This window comes from Musca autumnalis, unplaced genomic scaffold, assembly GCF_047663935.1.
Source record: "Musca autumnalis isolate F117 unplaced genomic scaffold, ASM4766393v1 scaffold_1, whole genome shotgun sequence".
Lineage (NCBI taxonomy): Eukaryota > Metazoa > Arthropoda > Insecta > Diptera > Muscidae > Musca > Musca autumnalis.
Genome location: NW_027411644.1, coordinates 33,532,790 through 33,550,176, shown reverse-complemented (window position 1 = coordinate 33,550,176; position 17,387 = coordinate 33,532,790). Strand labels below are relative to the sequence as shown.

At 30.9% G+C, this 17,387-nt stretch overlaps 1 protein-coding gene across 1 annotated transcript; it reads left to right on the top strand.

Moving 5' to 3' along the window:
• The first annotated feature begins 8,153 nt into the window (after positions 1–8,153).
• LOC141390457 (uncharacterized) lies at positions 8,154–15,067 on the top strand. Its single transcript, XM_073963409.1, has 7 exons — positions 8,154–8,479; positions 8,555–9,168; positions 9,220–9,476; positions 9,534–9,680; positions 14,294–14,404; positions 14,466–14,623; positions 14,678–15,067. Exons 1-7 carry the CDS (start codon positions 8,308–8,310, stop codon positions 14,983–14,985), a joined length of 1,767 nt encoding a protein of 588 aa, XP_073819510.1. The 5' UTR covers positions 8,154–8,307; the 3' UTR covers positions 14,986–15,067.
• The last annotated feature ends 2,320 nt before the right edge of the window (positions 15,068–17,387 follow it).

The following is a 17,387-nucleotide window of genomic DNA, read 5'->3' as shown; positions in this document are numbered from 1 at the left end:
AATGTCATTGAATATAAAGGGGGTCCCAACAAAGACATAAAGTAATAAAGACCTGACAAAATGCATGCAACAAAAAAATGTTTACGATACTTTGTATAGAAACATTACCCTTAACAGGTTGCAGTTAATTCAAAATCGCAACCAAGGAGGAACATTTCTTGTAATGGTATCAGAAACGAAATTTATATATTCAAGGATCTATTCAAGAATAATTCCATGTCAATTGGATCGGCAAATTCGGTTAAATACGTAAAAATGTATAAAAGAAAAAAATGTTATATCACCATATCGTAACATAACATTATGTTAAATTCAAAAGCCATTCACTGAAGAATGATAGCAAAAGAAATGTCTTATCTTGTTGTATTTATGTCTTTGGTCCCAACTAGAATGCAATTTTTAAATTTTAAATAAAACACGGATATTAAAAAAAATCTTGAAACTTTTGTTCTGTTCCAGAACTGCAAGAATCTACTAATTTTTACTATTTTTGTCGATAACATAAAGGAAAAATTGTTATCGTAGTAACAATTTGTAGATTCTTGCAGGTTCTGGAACAGGCATTTTATTAGTCCCAATTTACATTGGGCGAGTTTACTTGCGGCAATTGTCATTTTATAGGAGAGAGAGGTGAGGCATATGGTAACCCTTTGCACCCTCTCTCACCTACAAACTGACAATTGCCGCAAGTAAACTCGCCTAATGTAAATTGGGACTAATATCGTAAAGTAGACAGAATGAGGTTATGTATGGAACAAGATATCGTGCAGATGGCCGCGGCGGCTTTACTGCCACACACGCGATCTTTCAATGAAATTTTCAATGACCGTTTTGCATAAATGCTGCGGTATTTCATTAATGCAGCGTAAAATTTCCTCTTTTATGGCTTGAGTCGTCGTCGGCTTATTCGCGTAAACCATCGACTTCAAAAAACCCCAAAGAAAAAAATCTAAAGGTGTTAAATCGCACGATCTAGGCCGCCAAAACGCGAAATAACACGACCTGGAAATGACAGATGCAGCAATTGAATTGTTTCTCTGGCTGTATGACATGTGGCGCCGTCTTGTTGAAACCACATGCCCTCCACATTCATTTCTTCAATTCTAGGCAAGAAAAAACTGGTTATCATGTCAATATCATTGAACGTAGAAGTCAATGCCATTGACTCAAGAAGACAACGTCATTGACTAAAGAAGTCTGCGGCATTATCTATAGAAGTCAATTTCATTGACAACACAAGTTATCGTCACTGACCATCGAAGTCAACGTCATTGACTAGAGTAGTCACTGCAATTTACTGTTGTAATTGTACATATACATATGTCTAACATTGACAAACGTAAAAGTCAATGACATTGACTGTATAAGTCAATGGTATTGACTATATAAGTTCATGCGTAAAAGTCAATATCACTGACTGTAGAAGTCAATGGTATTGACTATGTAAGTTAATGCCATCGAATATGGAAGTCAATATCATTGACCAAAAATTCAAAAATATTGACTTTAAAAGTCAACGTCGTTGACTTTAAAAGTCAACTTCATTGAAAAAGTCAATGTCATTGACATAAAAGTATAAAAGTCAATGTCATTGACATAAAAGTATAAAAGTCAATGTCATTGACATAAAAGTCAATGTCATTGACTATAAAAGTCAATTTCATTGACTATAAAAGTCAATGTAATTGACTATAAAAGTCAATGTCATTGACTATAAAAGTCAATGTCATTGACTATAAAAGTCAATGTCATTGACTATAAAAGTCAATGTCATTGATTATAAAAGTCAATGTCATTGACTATAAAAGTCAATGTCATTGATTATAAAAGTCAATGTCATTGACTATAAAAGTCAATGTCATTGACTATAAAAGTCAATGTCATTGACTATAAAAGTCAATGTCATTGACTATAAAAGTCAATGTCATTGATTATAAAAGTCAATATCATTGACTATAAAAGTCAATGTCATTGACTATAAAAGTCAATGTCATTGACTATAAAAGTTAATGTCATTGACTATAAAAGTCAATATCATTGACTATAAAAGTCAATGTCATTGACTATAAAAGTCAATGTCATTGACTATAAAAGTCAATGTCATTGATTATAAAAGTCAATGTCATTGACTGTCAATGTGATCAAACGTACAAATCAATGGTATTTACTACAAAAGTTTACTACAAAAGTCATCGAATATGGAAGTCAATATCCTTGAACGTAGAAATCAATGACATTGACTCCAGAAGTTAACGTCATTGACTATAGAAGCCAGCGGCATTGACTATAGAAGTCACTGTCATTTACTGTTGTACTTGTACATATACATAAGTCTCACATTGACAAACGTAAAAGTCAAAAGCATTGACTGTAGAAGTAAGTTCATGCGTAAAAGTCAATATAAAGGCCTGCGTACATAAGCTGCCTTGCCTGCTTACCTTGCTTACTTCTGATAAAAGAATAAAAAAGAAAAGGGCAACCCAGTTCGAAATTTCCTCGGCCTTCTTTATTCTTTTATTTTTATTATGTCAAAAATGAAGCAGGAAAGCAAGGCAATCAGGCAGAGCAGCTTATGTACGCAGGCCTTAACTGACTCATGGTAGAACAAATATAAGGTAAAGTTAATACTACAACAAATACAACTCGAACAGCAACCACAAAGGAATTTGTTTTTGTTTGTAACGTTACTGCCAGTTGTATTTGTAAACAAAACAAGGAAATGTCTATAAATTATTGGAATTTAAAAAACTAATAATTTTTCACATTTGGTTGAATATTTTGGAAAACATGAATGAAAATTCGTTACATTTTCAATTTTTATGTTTCCACATCATTCCACTAAATGCATAAATTCTCGCAGAAAGTAGAATTCTTGCAGAAAAGTTTGGGGTCGCTGGAAATTCATAGAAAAAGGAGAAGCTGTTTCAATGTTTTGTTATAGAAATCAAAGAAGCACATGTTTATTAGGGCTTTATTTTTTTAAATTTTAACAAAATACCTCACATATTAACAAACGTTGTATCGCCTCTACAAGCGGTGATTTACTGCGCGGCTTATCTTTCGAACTTGGAGGAGGTTACATATCATTGATATGAAGAAGTCTTTCTGGGAAATGGTTTTTTCCGAATGATATATTTTTTTCTCAAAAAATATATGTCCCTAATGTACATCGAAATAGAAATAAATGTATAAAATGTCATATGAAATTTGACACTAACACTACAACCCAGTTCAGTCAGCTGGGTATTGCTGCTACCTTTTCTTGTTCTACCATGATAACTGACTGTAGAAGTCAATGGTATTGACTATGTAAGTTAATGCCATCGAATATGGAAGTCAATATCATTGACCAAAAAAATCAAAAATATTGACCCTAGAAGTCAACTATAAAAGTCAATGTCATTAATATACACAATTATAAAAGTCAAAGTCATTGACTATAAAAGTCAATGCCACTGACTATAAAAGTCAATGCCATTGACTATAAAAGTCAATGCCATTGACTATAAAAGTCTATGACATTGACTATGAAAGTCAATGTCATTGACCATAATAGTCAATGTCAATGACTATAAAAGTCAATGTCATTGACTATAAAAGTCAATGCCATTGACTATAAAAGTCAAAGTCATTGACTATAAAAGTCAATGTCATTGACTATAAAAGTCAATGTCATTGACTATAAAAGTCAATGTCATTGACTATAAAAGTCAATTTCATTGACTATAAAAGTCTATGTCATTGACTATAAAAGTCTATGTCATTGACTATAAAAGTCAATGTCGTTGACTATAAAAGTCAATGTCATTGACTATAAAAGTCAAAGTGATTGACTATGAAAGTCAAAGTGATTGACTATGAAAGTCAAAGTGATTGACTATAAAAGTAAATTTCATTGACTATAAAAGTAAATTTCATTGATTATAAAAGTCAATGTCATTGACTATAAAAGTCAATATCATTGACTATAAAAGTCAATATCATTGACTATAAAAGTCAATGTCATTGACTATAAATGTCAATGTCATTGACTATAAATGTCAATGTCATTGACTATAAAAGTCAATATCATTGACTATAAAAGTCAATTTCATTGACTATAAAAGTCAATGTCATTGACTATAACAGTCAATGTCATTGACTATAAAAGTCAATGTCATTGACTATAAAAGTCAATGTCATTGACTAAAAATGTCAATGTCATTGACTATAAACGTCAATTTCATTGACTATAAATGTCAATGTCATTGACTATAAATGTCAATGTCATTGACTATAAATGTCAATGTCATTAACTATAAATGTCAATGTCATTGACTATAAATGTCAATGTCATTGACTATAAAAGTCAATGTCATTGACTATAAAAGTCAATATCATTGACTATAAAAGTCATTGTCATTGACTATAAAAGTCATTGCCGTTGACTATAAAAGTCATTGCCATTGACTATAGAAGTCAATATCATTGATTATAAAAGTCAATATCATTGATTATAAAAGTCAATATCATTGATTATAAAAGTCAATATCATTGCTTATAAAAGTCAATGTCATTGACAATGAAAGTCAATGTCATTGACTATAAAAGTCAATGTCATTGACTATAAAAGTCAATGTCATTGACCACAGAAATAAGTGTCATTGACTTCTATAGTCATTGATGTTGACTATATTGGATTCAATGTCATTAGAAATAGGAGTCAATATATAAAAGTCACTGTCATTGACTATAAAAGTCAATGTCATTGACAATAAAAGTCAATGGCTTTGACTTTAAAAGTCAATGTCATTGACTATAAAAGTCAATGTCATTGACTATAAACGTCAATATCATTGACTATAAAAGTCATTGTCATTGACTATAAAAGTCATTGCCATTGACTATAAAAGTCATTGCCATTGACTATAGAAGTCAATATCATTGATTATAAAAGTCAATATCATTGATTATAAAAGTCAATATCATTGATTATAAAAGTCAATATCATTGCTTATAAAAGTCAATGTCATTGACAATGAAAGTCAATGTCATTGACTATAAAAGTCAATGTCATTGACTATAAAAGTCAATGTCATTGACCACAGAAATAAGTGTCATTGACTTCTATAGTCATTGATGTTGACTATATTGGATTCAATGTCATTAGAAATAGGAGTCAATATATAAAAGTCAATGTCATTGACTATAAAAGTCAATGTCATTGACAATAAAAGTCAATGGCTTTGACTTTAAAAGTCAATGTCATTGACTATAAATGTCAATGTCATTGACTATAAACGTCAATGTCATTGGCTATAAAAGTCAATGTCATTGACTATAGAAGTCAATGTTATTGACTATAAAAGTCAATGTCATTGACTATAAAAGTCAATGTCATTGACTATAAAAGTCAAAGTGATTGACTATGAAAGTCAATGTCATTGACTATAAAAGTAAATTTCATTGACTATAAAAGTAAATTTCATTGATTATAAAAGTCAATGTCATTGACTATAAAAGTCAATATCATTGACTATAAAAGTCAATATCATTGACTATAAAAGTCAATGTCATTGACTATATATGTCAATGTCATTGACTATAAATGTCAATGTCATTGACTATAAAAGTCAATGTCATTGACCATAAATGTCAATGTCATTGACTATAAATGTCAATTTCATTGACTATAAATGTCAATGTCATTGACTATAAATGTCAATGTCATTGACTATAAATGTCAATGTCATTGACTATAAATGTCAATGTCATTGACTATAAATGTCAATGTCATTGACTATAAATGTCAATGTCATTGACTATAAATGTCAATGTCATTGACTATAAAAGTCAATGTCATTGACTATAAAAGTCAATGTCATTGACTATAAAAGTCAATATCATTAACTATAAAAGTCATTGTCATTGACTATAAAATTCATTGCCATTGACTATAGAAGTCAATATCATTGATTATAAAAGTCAATGTCATTGACTATGAAAGTCAATATCATTGCTTATAAAAGTCAATGTCATTGAATATAAAAGTCAATGTCATTGAATATAAAAGTCAATGTCATTGACTATAGAAGTCAATGTCATTGACTATAAAAGTCAATGTTATTGACTATAAAAGTCAATGTCATTGGCTATAAAAGTCATTGTCATTGACTATAAAAGTCAATGTCATTGACTATAAAAGCCAATGTCATTGACTATAAAAGTCAATGTCATTGACTATAAAAGTCAATGTTACTATAAAAGTCAATTTCATTGACCATAAAATTCAATGTCATTGACTATAAAAGTCAATGTCATTGACTATAAAAGTCTATGTCATTGACTATAAAAGTCAATGTAATTGACTATAAAAGTCAATGACATTGATTATAAAAGTAAATATCATTGACTATTTAAGTCAATGTCATTGACTATAAAAGTCTATGTCATTGACTATAAAAGTCAATGACATTGATTATAAAAGTCAATATCATTGACTATAAAAGTCAATGTCATTGACTATAAAACTCAATATCATTGACTATAAAAGTCAATGTCATTGACTATAAAAGTCAATGTCATTGACTATAAAAGTCAATATCACTGACTATAAAAGTCAATGTCATTCACTAGAAAAGTCAATGTCTTTGACTATAAAAGTCAATGTCGTTGATTATAAAAGTCAATGTCATTGACTATAGAAGTCAATATCATTAATTTTAGAAGTCAATATCATTGATTATAAAAGTCAATGTTATTGGCGATAAAAGTCAATATCATTGACTATAAAAGTCATTGTCATTGACTATAAAAGTCAATATCATTGACTATAAAAGTCAATGTCATTGACTATAAAAGTCAATGTCATTAACTATAAAAGTCACTATAAAAATCAATGTCATTGACTTTAAAAGTCAATGTCATTGACTATAAAAGTCAATGTCTTTGACTATAAAAGTCAATGTCGTTGACTATAAAAGTCAATGTCATTGACTATAAAAGTCAATGTCTTTGACTATAAAAGTCAATGTCGTTGACTATAAAAGTCAATGTCATTGACTATAAAAGTCAATGTCTTTGACTATAAGAGTCAATGTCATTGACTATAAAAGTCAATGTCATTGACTATAAAAGTCAATGTCATTGACTATAAAAGTCAATGTCATTGACTATAAAAGTCAATGTCATTGACTATAAAAGTCAATGTCATTGAGTGTAAAAGTTAATGTCATTGACTATAAAAGTCAATGTCATTGACTATAAAAGTCAATGTCATTGACTATAAAAGTCAATGTCATTCACTAGAAAAGTCAATGTCATCGACTATAAAAGTCAATGTCATTGACTATAAAAGTCAATGTCATTGACTATAAAAGTCAATGTCAATGACTATCATTGACTATAGAAGTCAATGTCATTGACTATAGAAGTCAATGCCATTGAATATAGAAATCAATGTTAATAAATATGGAAGTCAATGTCATTGACCACAGAAGTCAATGTCATAGATTACATTGACTACAGAAGTCAATGTCATTGAATATAGAAATCAAAGTTAATATATATAGAAGTCAATGTCATTGACTACAGAAGTCAATGTCATTGACCACAGAAGTCAATGTCATAGACTACATAAATCAATTTTATTGACTACAGAAGTCAATGTCACTGACTACAGAAGTCAATGTCGTTGACTTCTATAGTCATAAAATGCTTTAAAACAGAACAAATTTAAATCAATGTTTTAAATGTCAATTCCATTGCTTATATTTCAAACAAATCCTCTCAAAGAGGGTTAATAGGCCGTTTACATATAACAAGGTTAACCCAGTGGGTCTGGGTTTCAAATGTCATTTCCATTGTATGTACTTCAAATAAATCCTCATAAAGAAGGTTAACCCTGCAAAAAGCTGTAATATAAACAGCATATAAGGCCATGTTTATATTATAGCCTTTTGCTGGGTTAACCTTCTTTATGAGGATTTATTTGAAACATAAGCAATGGAATTGACATTTGAAACCCAGTGGGTTTGTTAAATCCGATTATATATAAACGTACTATAAATGTGCCTTGGTCTTTTGTTCTATTTAGAGAATTTTCAAAATGTGTTTATGTTTCTCCTGAGAATTTTTTTAGAACGACCCTATTATTTATTTGACATTTAATTTTCAATATCAACAATGTTGTTTTTGTAAATGTGTTAGTAGTTGTAATTAATGTGCCTTGGTCTCTTGTCAATATTTTCTTTTTAAACTTTCTAAAACTTACGAAACTGAAAAAATCCTCGCATTTATACGCATTCTGATAATCCTTAGCGTAACAAAATGAAGGCCATAAAAACTAGAGATGTGTTGGCTCCACGTCCCGTGCATCCCAGGGCTATACGTAATCATGGTCTGTTTGAGACAACTTTTCTCAGGCAACATATGGTCATTGATGAACGATGGTCGATGGGAGCGTTAATCGATGAATTTCAGGGAATGGCCGATTTACTGAGTAAGTAGGATACCAGAAGAAGAAGAACCAAGAAATATACAAATAACACTGTCCTACATCCTTTTCCGTTTTAAGGCAAGCGAATGATTTTCAAACGCCTAGAAAATCGTGCCTCTCGCAAGGGTCTACTCAAATCGGCACGTCGTTTGCGTATTCAGTGTCGTGATGGTCGGACCAAATTGCAAAATGTCCTCTTCGGTGATAATGTCCTGTGCGTACGCAATTTCCTAATAAATCACAAGGATATGCAACGTCTCTATGAGAAAATGCCTGTCCATTTGGTGGTGGAAAATATCAATCAAAGGACATTTGTAATGCGTAAGGAACGGGATCGTCTAATGCATCGACTGCGTCAACTAAAATCCGACTATGAATTGAAAATCGTACAGAAGGGAGAAATTGAAAATCGCATTAAATATCAAGATGAATTTGTTCTCGACGAAGAGTTGGAAATGCGTGAATATATGAAAAATATTGAAAATTCCAATACCCGTTTGAGGGCCATTAAGGCTGTCAATGCAACCTATAAAAAAATGATAGAAGTTCTACGCCACGATAGCATTTTCTATGAACCCATTTTGAGATCACTGAGTGAAGATATCAATGATCAGGCAAATTTTATAAAACATATTTTATATTTGGGACAACCGGCCATTACGAAATTTAAACAATTGGGTTTGGAATATAGGGTGAGTAAGGGGACCACATGGACAATTCTAAAAATTCTTATTTTTTCATAGCAAATGGAAGATAAATCTCGAAAATCTGCCCAAATAAAGCTGGACAGCATTTCCGGTTTAAATGATTCGGAATTCCGTCCACCGGGACAAGCTAAGGGTCCAAAACCTCCAGAGTTGGTGGTGAACATGGCAAAACATTATACCCGAGAAACAAAGTCTATGCTAAGCCTTCAACATGAACTGGAGACAATTGAAAAGGTCATCAAACAAATCAAGGAGGCCACATTGTGTTCCAGAGCCACGGAAATATTTCCAAGGTATCTTTGAATGTGTGTTTTTTTTTAATTTGATTTGCAGAATTTCTTTCTTTTTAGAATCAAAACCCAAGTTGAAATCAATTTTAAGCTAATCAAACAAAATGACCTGGATCAAATGCAAAATGATTTCCTCGCTTTCAAGGAGAAAATTGCCGCCGAACAGCAGAGTATTTTGTTGAACAACTATTTTGAGGAGGAAGAGAGGTAATCATGGGAAATAATGGCCTTCTTTAGTCAAAGTCATTAGCTATAGAAGTTAGTGTAATTTAATATAGAAGTCAATATCCTTAGTTATGGAAGTCAATGCCATTAAATATTGAAGTCAGACCATAGAAAGTGATACCATTGACTATAGACGTCAATGACTAAAGTATGAGTACAGAAGTCAATGCCATTGACTTATGAAGTCAATGCTATCGAATATACAAGTACACTGTCATTGAATATAGAAGTCAATGTTATTTACTGTAAACGTCAATATTATTCGAATGCCTTTCCTATAAAAGTCACTGTCATTGACTATGGAAGTTCATGTCATTGACTTAAGAAGTCACCATCATTGACTATAGAAGGTTATGTCATTGACTGCTGAAGTAAATGTCATTATCTACAGGAGTCAATGGTATTGATTATAGAAGTCAAGGATAAATGTAAAAAACATTGAACTTATAAGTCAATTCCATTAACGAAAGAAGTAAAAATCATTGACTATAGAAGTCAGTTCTATTGGCTATAGAAGTCAATCCTATTGACTATAGAAGTCACTTCTATTGACTATAGAAGTCAATTCTATTGTTTATAGATGACAATTCTACTGGCTATACTAGTCAATTCAATTGGCTATGGAAGTCAATGCTATTGACAATATAATTAAATGTCCATACGTTAAAAATCATTGCCACTGACTATCAAAGTCAATGTAATTGGCTATAGAAGTCAATGCCAATCAGCTTAGATACCAATTTCTTTAACCATGGGAGTCAATATCATTGACCATAGAAGTCAATTCTATTGACTGTTGAAGTCAATTCTATTGACTATAGAACTCAATATCAATAACTATTGACTCATTGACTTCTAATGTTATTGACTATAAAAGATAATGTCAGTGACAGCAGAAATATATGTCATGGGTTACAGAAATCAATGTAATTTATTAATGAAATCAATGCCATTGAGGATAGAAGTCAATATCATTGACTATAGAAGTCCACGTCATTGAGTATAAAGGTCAATATCATTGACCACAGAAGTCAATTCCATTAACAAATGAAGTCAATATCATTGACCGTAGAAATCAATGCCTTTGACTAAAGACGTCAATATCATTGACTGTAGAAGTCACTGTAATTGATGTCATTAATGTCATTGACTGTAGAAGTCAATGTAATTTACTATAGAAGTCAATGTCACTAACTTTAGAGGTCAATGGTAGTCAATGCCAATCGTATTATTGACTATAGAAGTCAGTGTCACTGACATAAGAAGTCAATGCACTGACTATAGAAATCAATGTCATTGACCATAGAGGTCAATGTAATTGACTACACCAGTCAATATCATTGAGTTTAAAAGACAATGTCTTTAAATATAGCAGTTAATATCATTGACCATAGAATTCAATTCTGTTGACTATTGAAGCCAATATCATTCACTATTTACGGCAATATCATTGCCTATAGAACTCCATTCTATTGACTATAGAGTCAACTCTATTAACTATAGAAGTCATTATCATTAACTATTGAATATTGAAGTATATGTCAGTGACAGCAAAAGTAAATGTCATTGGCTACAGGAGTCAATGTAATTGATTATAGGAGTAAATGTCATAGACTATAGAAGTCAATGTCATTGACTGTAAAAGTCCAAGTCATTGAGTATAGAAGTCAATAACATTGATATTAGAAGTCAATATCATTGACTATAGAAGTCAATATCATTGAATATAGAAGTCAATTCTTTAGACGTCATTGTAATTGACCATTGAGGTAAATACTATTGACTTTAGAAGTAAATGTCATTTAATATCAAAGTCAGTATCATTGACCATTGACGTCAATTGCAATCCCACGGCAGCGGGTTCTTTCCAGCGACTGCCAACCCAGCATTAAAGCTATGCTTATACGTAGGTTTAAATGCTGCTACAACAACAACAACATTGACGTCAATTCGATTGACTATAGAAGTAAATTCTATTGACTATAAGTCAATGCCATTGCGCGTTGAAGTAAATAACATTGACAACAGTTATTGTCCTTGACTATAGAAGATAATGTCATTGTCTATTGAAGTCATTGTCATTGACTATTGAAGTCAATGTTATTGACTAAAGAAGTCAATGTCATTGACTATTGCAGTAAATGTCATTGACTATAAAAGTCAATTCCGTTGACTAAAGAAGTCAATGTCATTGACTATAGAAGTCAATGTCATTGACTATAGAAGTCAATGTCATTGACTATAGAAGTCAATGTCATTGACTATAGAAGTCAATGTCATTGACTATAGAAGTCAATGTCATTGACTATAGAAGCCAATGTCATTGACTATAGAAGTCAGTGTCATTGACTATAGAAGTCAATGTCATTGACTATAGAAGTCAATGTCATTGACTTTAGAAGTCAATGTCATTGACTATAGAAGTCAATGTTATTGACTATAGAAGTCAATGTCATTGACTATAGAAGTCAATATCATTGGCTATAGAAGTAAATGTCGTTGACAATAGAAGTCAATGTCATTGACTCTAAAAGCCAATGTCATTGACTATAAAAGTCAATGTCATTGACTATAAAAGTCAATGTCATTGACTATAAAAGTCAATGTCATTGACTATAAAAGTCAATGTCATTGTCAATATCATTGGATATAGAAGTCAATTCAATTGACTTATGTTGACTATAGAAGTCAATTATATTGACTATAGAAGTCAATTATATTGACTATATTATGTCATTGACTGTAGAATTTATTGTCATTGACTATAGAATTCAATGTCATTGACTATAGAATTCAATGGTATTGACTATAGAAGTCAATGTGATTCACGATAGAAGAGACAGTCATTGACTATAGAAGTAAATGTCATTGACTATAAAAGTCAATGTCATTGACTATAAAAGTCAATGTCATTGACTATAAAAGTCACTGTCATTGACTATAAAAGTCAATGTCATTGACTATAAAAGTCAATGTCATTGACTATAAAAGTCAATGTCATCGACTATAGAAGTCAATGTCATTGACTATAGAAGTCAATGTCATTGACTATAGAAGTCAATATCATTGACCATATAAGTCAATGTCATTGACTAAAGAAGTCAATGTCATTGACTAAAGAAGTCAATGTCATTAACTAAAGAAGTCAATGTCATTGACTAAAGAAGTCAATATCATTGACTATAGAAGTCAATATCATTGACCATAGTCAATGTCATTGACTAAAGAAGTCAATGTCATTGACTATAGAAGTCAATATCATGGACTACAGAAGACAATTTCCTTGACTATAGAAGTCAATGCCATTGTCTATAGAATTCAATATCATTGACTATAGAAGTCACTGTGGTTGACTGTAAAATTCAATGTCATTGACTATAGAATTCAATGTCATTGACTATAGAATTCAATGTCATTGACGATAGAAGTCAATGTCATTGACTATAGAAGTCAATGTCATTGACTATAGAAGTCAATATCATTGACTATAGAAGTCAATATCATTGACTATAGAAGTCAATATCATTGACTATAGAAGTCAATGTCATTGACTATAGAAGTCAATGTCGTTGACTGCAGAAGTCAATGTTATTGACTAAATAAGTCAATTTCATTGACAATAGAAGTAAATTTCATTGACTATAGAAGACAATGTCATTGACTATAGAAGTCAATGTCATTGACTATAGAAGTCAATGTCATTGACTATAGAAGTCAATATCATTGACAATAGAAGTCAATGTCATTGACTATAGACGTCAATGTCATTGACTATAGAAGTCAATGTCATTGACTATAGAAGTCAATATCATTGACTATAGAAGTCAATATCATGGACTAAAGAAGTCAATTTTATTGACTATAGAATTCAATATCATTGACTATAGAAGTCAATATCATGGACTAAAGAAGTCAATGTCATTGACTATAGAAGTCAATGTCATTGACTATAGAAGTAAATGTCATTGACTATAGAAGTCAATGTCATTGACTATAGAAGTCAATGTCATTGACTATAGCAGTCAATGTCATTGACTATAGAAGTCAATGTCATTGACTATAGAAGTCAATGTCATTGATTAAAGAAGTCAATGTCATTGACTATAAACGTCAATATCATTGGTTATAAAAGTCAAGATCATCATTGACCATAAAAGTCAATATCATCGCCTATAAAGGTCAATATACTATAGTAGTTAGTGTCATTGACTTTGACGTCAATAAGATTGTCTTAGGAGTCAATGTCATGGAATATAGATGTCAATATCATGGACTTAGGAGTCATTGACATTGTCTTAGGAATCTATATCATTGACTTAGGAGTTAATGTAATTGACTATAGGAGTCAATGCAGTGACAGTTTCATTAACATGACATCGACTACTAATGTCAATTTCATTGACTACCGGCATCAATGTTGTTGACTAAAGGAGCTGTATATAATGTCATTGACTGTATAAATCGACATTTTTGTAGAAGTTAGTGTCCTTGTCATTTAAAGTCAATGTCATTGATCTTAGAAGTGTAATGTCATTGATCATAGATCTCATTGTTATTGTCTATAGAATCGATATCAATTTTTTTACTATTCCTAGACGCCTCAAAAACATTAAAAATTTGGAAGAGAAAATCAAGCTGGAGGATGCAAAGGAAATTGAGACACTGGCCCACATGAAAAACCGAGCTGCTGTCTTTGTTATACTCAGGTAAAACATCCTTCGGATTATTCCTATTACATATCGTGCTTTTCACTGTAATTTTTTTTAGATATGCCCTTTGGAACATTTCCGATATTATGCGTCATGTGGGTAGACCACCAAGGGTGCATAAAATACAATATCCAACACCCTATCTAAAATTACCTTTATTAAAATATGAAATGTTAACCATGTATGCTGTACCACCGGAACTTTTTGAAGAAGATAGTGAGTGAAAAAAATCATTTTTAAAAATCGATTTTTACCTTTCTTTTTCTTTAGCAAAAACAATTCTGGAAAATTCTGAACGTAAACTAAAAACTCTTATGGATGCCTATGACAAGTTGCTGGGTGGTCAAAGATCTCGCAAGTCCATACCCTTCGATTACACGCAACTATCCGAAGAATATCATCAGAAATATTTAGCCAGCATGGAAATTGAAGATTTGGCCGAGACCACCGCTAAACCCCTGCCCGAAGAGGAAGATGTCTTAGAAGATGCCAAAATTATCCAAAATGTACCAAATCGTAAACAGTTGAAAGCCCAGAGTGCCAAACTTGTTGAGGAGCTGTCGAAAAGGGAGGAATAGAATGGGGAGGGAAATTAGATTACCGATTAACATATATTTGGGGAGTAATAAACTTTTTTTATGTGAAAATTATTTTGTAAAAGTAGAGTTTTGATTTGGCAATTGGAAGAGAAGATTTTTGAAAATGAAAACAAGTAAGAAAGTATCAGTCGGTTCTGAAGACAGAAGTACAACCGCAGTCGATGACATTAAAAAATCTGCAATTTGTCAACTGTCTACGGGAACAAACGTTTTGGTTTGTGAAAGTAGCATATTTTTATCTGAACTTTTAGGGCCTTATCTCGGGAGGTATTGCCAACGATACCCTCACCCCATGTTTTATATCGTTGCAATTGGGACGCAAATGAGGCAAAAAAGCAATTCGACGCAAGCATTACGAAGGAGCTTATACACCTCCCATATTGATTTAAAAAGTTTCTCATTATACCTCGTAAGTTGCTGAAGAATTCCCAACGTTAAAAACAAAACAACAAATATTTATTCATTAAATTTTTATTTTTTCATAAAGATTTGTTTTCCTCTTTTCACATATGTATGTATATATTTATTTGTATATATTTTTTATTTATATATATATTTTTTTTTAATACATCAACATAAACACTATCTGTATACTCATAATAGGTGTTGTAATGGCCAGGTGTGACTTTGTGTATTGGGTCTGGAAAATGTAACGCTGTGATTTCTTTTTTGAAATATATTTTTTCGTGTAAATAACAAAGGAAATTTTTATTTATATTTTTTATGAATCAACAATTTTTATTTTTATTTATTTTTTTATTTTATTATTTTTTTTTTTTTTTTGGTCTTTTATCAGAGATTTATGTATTCAATATTTGTCAAAAGAAGATGTACAGTTTTCAGATGGTATATAGTACAGTTTGTTTTTTTGCAATGATTTTTTGGTTTTAGTAATTTTTATTACTTTTTTTTAATTTTTATATATATTTCCCAAATTGGTTTTAACACTCAAGCGTTTTTTTCTTAATTTTTTCTTGTTGTTTTTTTTTTCTTAAGAAAAATTAAAAGCATTTATCTTCTTGTGTTTCTCTCTAAAAAATATTGTCATACATTTTTGTATTTTTTTTTTTGTTGCTTTTTAATTTTTTTCAAAAAAAATATTTTTTTCTCTACAAAAAACACACATGGGATAGGAAGATCGCGTTCTTTAAAGTTTTATATTTTTTATAATTTTTTTCTTTTAATTTATAAGCATTTTTATTGATCTGCAATGATTGTTAATAGTTAATAAATTTACAACAACTTTGCCTTGGATTTCGTGAGTTTGAATTTTTTTATTTATTTCCATTTTTTTATAAATTGTTATTATTAATTGTGTGTGAATAATTTTCTGTGCTCTTGGCTTTAAAGTAAATTTTTCATTCGTCCAATTATTTTCTAACATTAATAATTGGCTTAAAAAGTCCCTAAATATTCTTTATTGCATTTATTTATGTTGCCTAAAATCATAAACAGAATAAAATAAAATTATAAACAGAATAAAATAAAATTATAAACAGAATAAAATTAAATTAAATTTAAAAATGAAAACTTAAACATTAAAAAATACCAATAAATATTAACTGCTCGATGACGAAGATTTCAATGGATAAAAACGACCTTCTATGTGGGTCTTCTATCCCTAGAAGAGCTCATAACAGGGTCTTCTATTTATAGAAGACCTCAAAAGAGGAGGTTCTATCTGTAGAGGAGCTAGCTAATAAGACCTCAAAAGAAGATCTCTTAAGAGAGTCTACTGTCTATAGAAGCTCTTTTAAGAGAGTCTTCTGTCTATAGAAGCTTTCTAAGAGAGTCTTCTATCTTTAAAAGTCTCATAAAGGGGTCTGTTGTCCTTACAAAATGGTCTTCTATCTATAGAAGACCTAATAAATTGGTCATATATGTATGTATAGAAGACCTAATAAGTGGGTCTTTTATATACAGAAGACTTCAAAAGAGGGTCTTCTATCTGTTAAGAAGCTCTCTTAAGAGAGTCTTCTGTCTACAAAATCTCTCTTAAGAGAGTCTTCGGTCTATAGAAGCTCTCTTAAGATAGTCTTCTATCTATAAAAGTCTCATAAAGGGGTCTTCCATCTGTTGAAAACCTCGCAAGACGGTCTTCTATCTGTAGTCCTTACAAAATGGTCTTCTATCTATAGAAGACCTAATAAATGGTTCATATATGTATGTACATATGTATAGAAAACCTAATAAGTGGGTATTTTATGTACAGAAGACCTCAAAAGAGGGTCTTATATCTGTTGATAAGCTCTCTTAAGAGAGTCTTCTGTCTATAAAAGCTCTCTTAAGAGAGTCTTCTGTCTATAAAAGCTCTCTTAAGAGAGTCTTCTGTCTATAGAAGCTCTCTTAAGAGAGTCTTCTATTTATGAAAGTCTCATAAA

Coding starts and splice junctions, on each gene's coding strand:
- LOC141390457 (XM_073963409.1), top strand. CDS start 8,308: ATGAAGGCCATAAAAACTAGAGATGTGTTGGCTCCACGTCCCGTGCAT. Junction 8,480..8,554: donor GGGAATGGCCGATTTACTGA/GTAAGTAGGATA, acceptor TTCCGTTTTAAG/GCAAGCGAATGATTTTCAAA. Junction 14,405..14,465: donor GCTGTCTTTGTTATACTCAG/GTAAAACATCCT, acceptor AATTTTTTTTAG/ATATGCCCTTTGGAACATTT.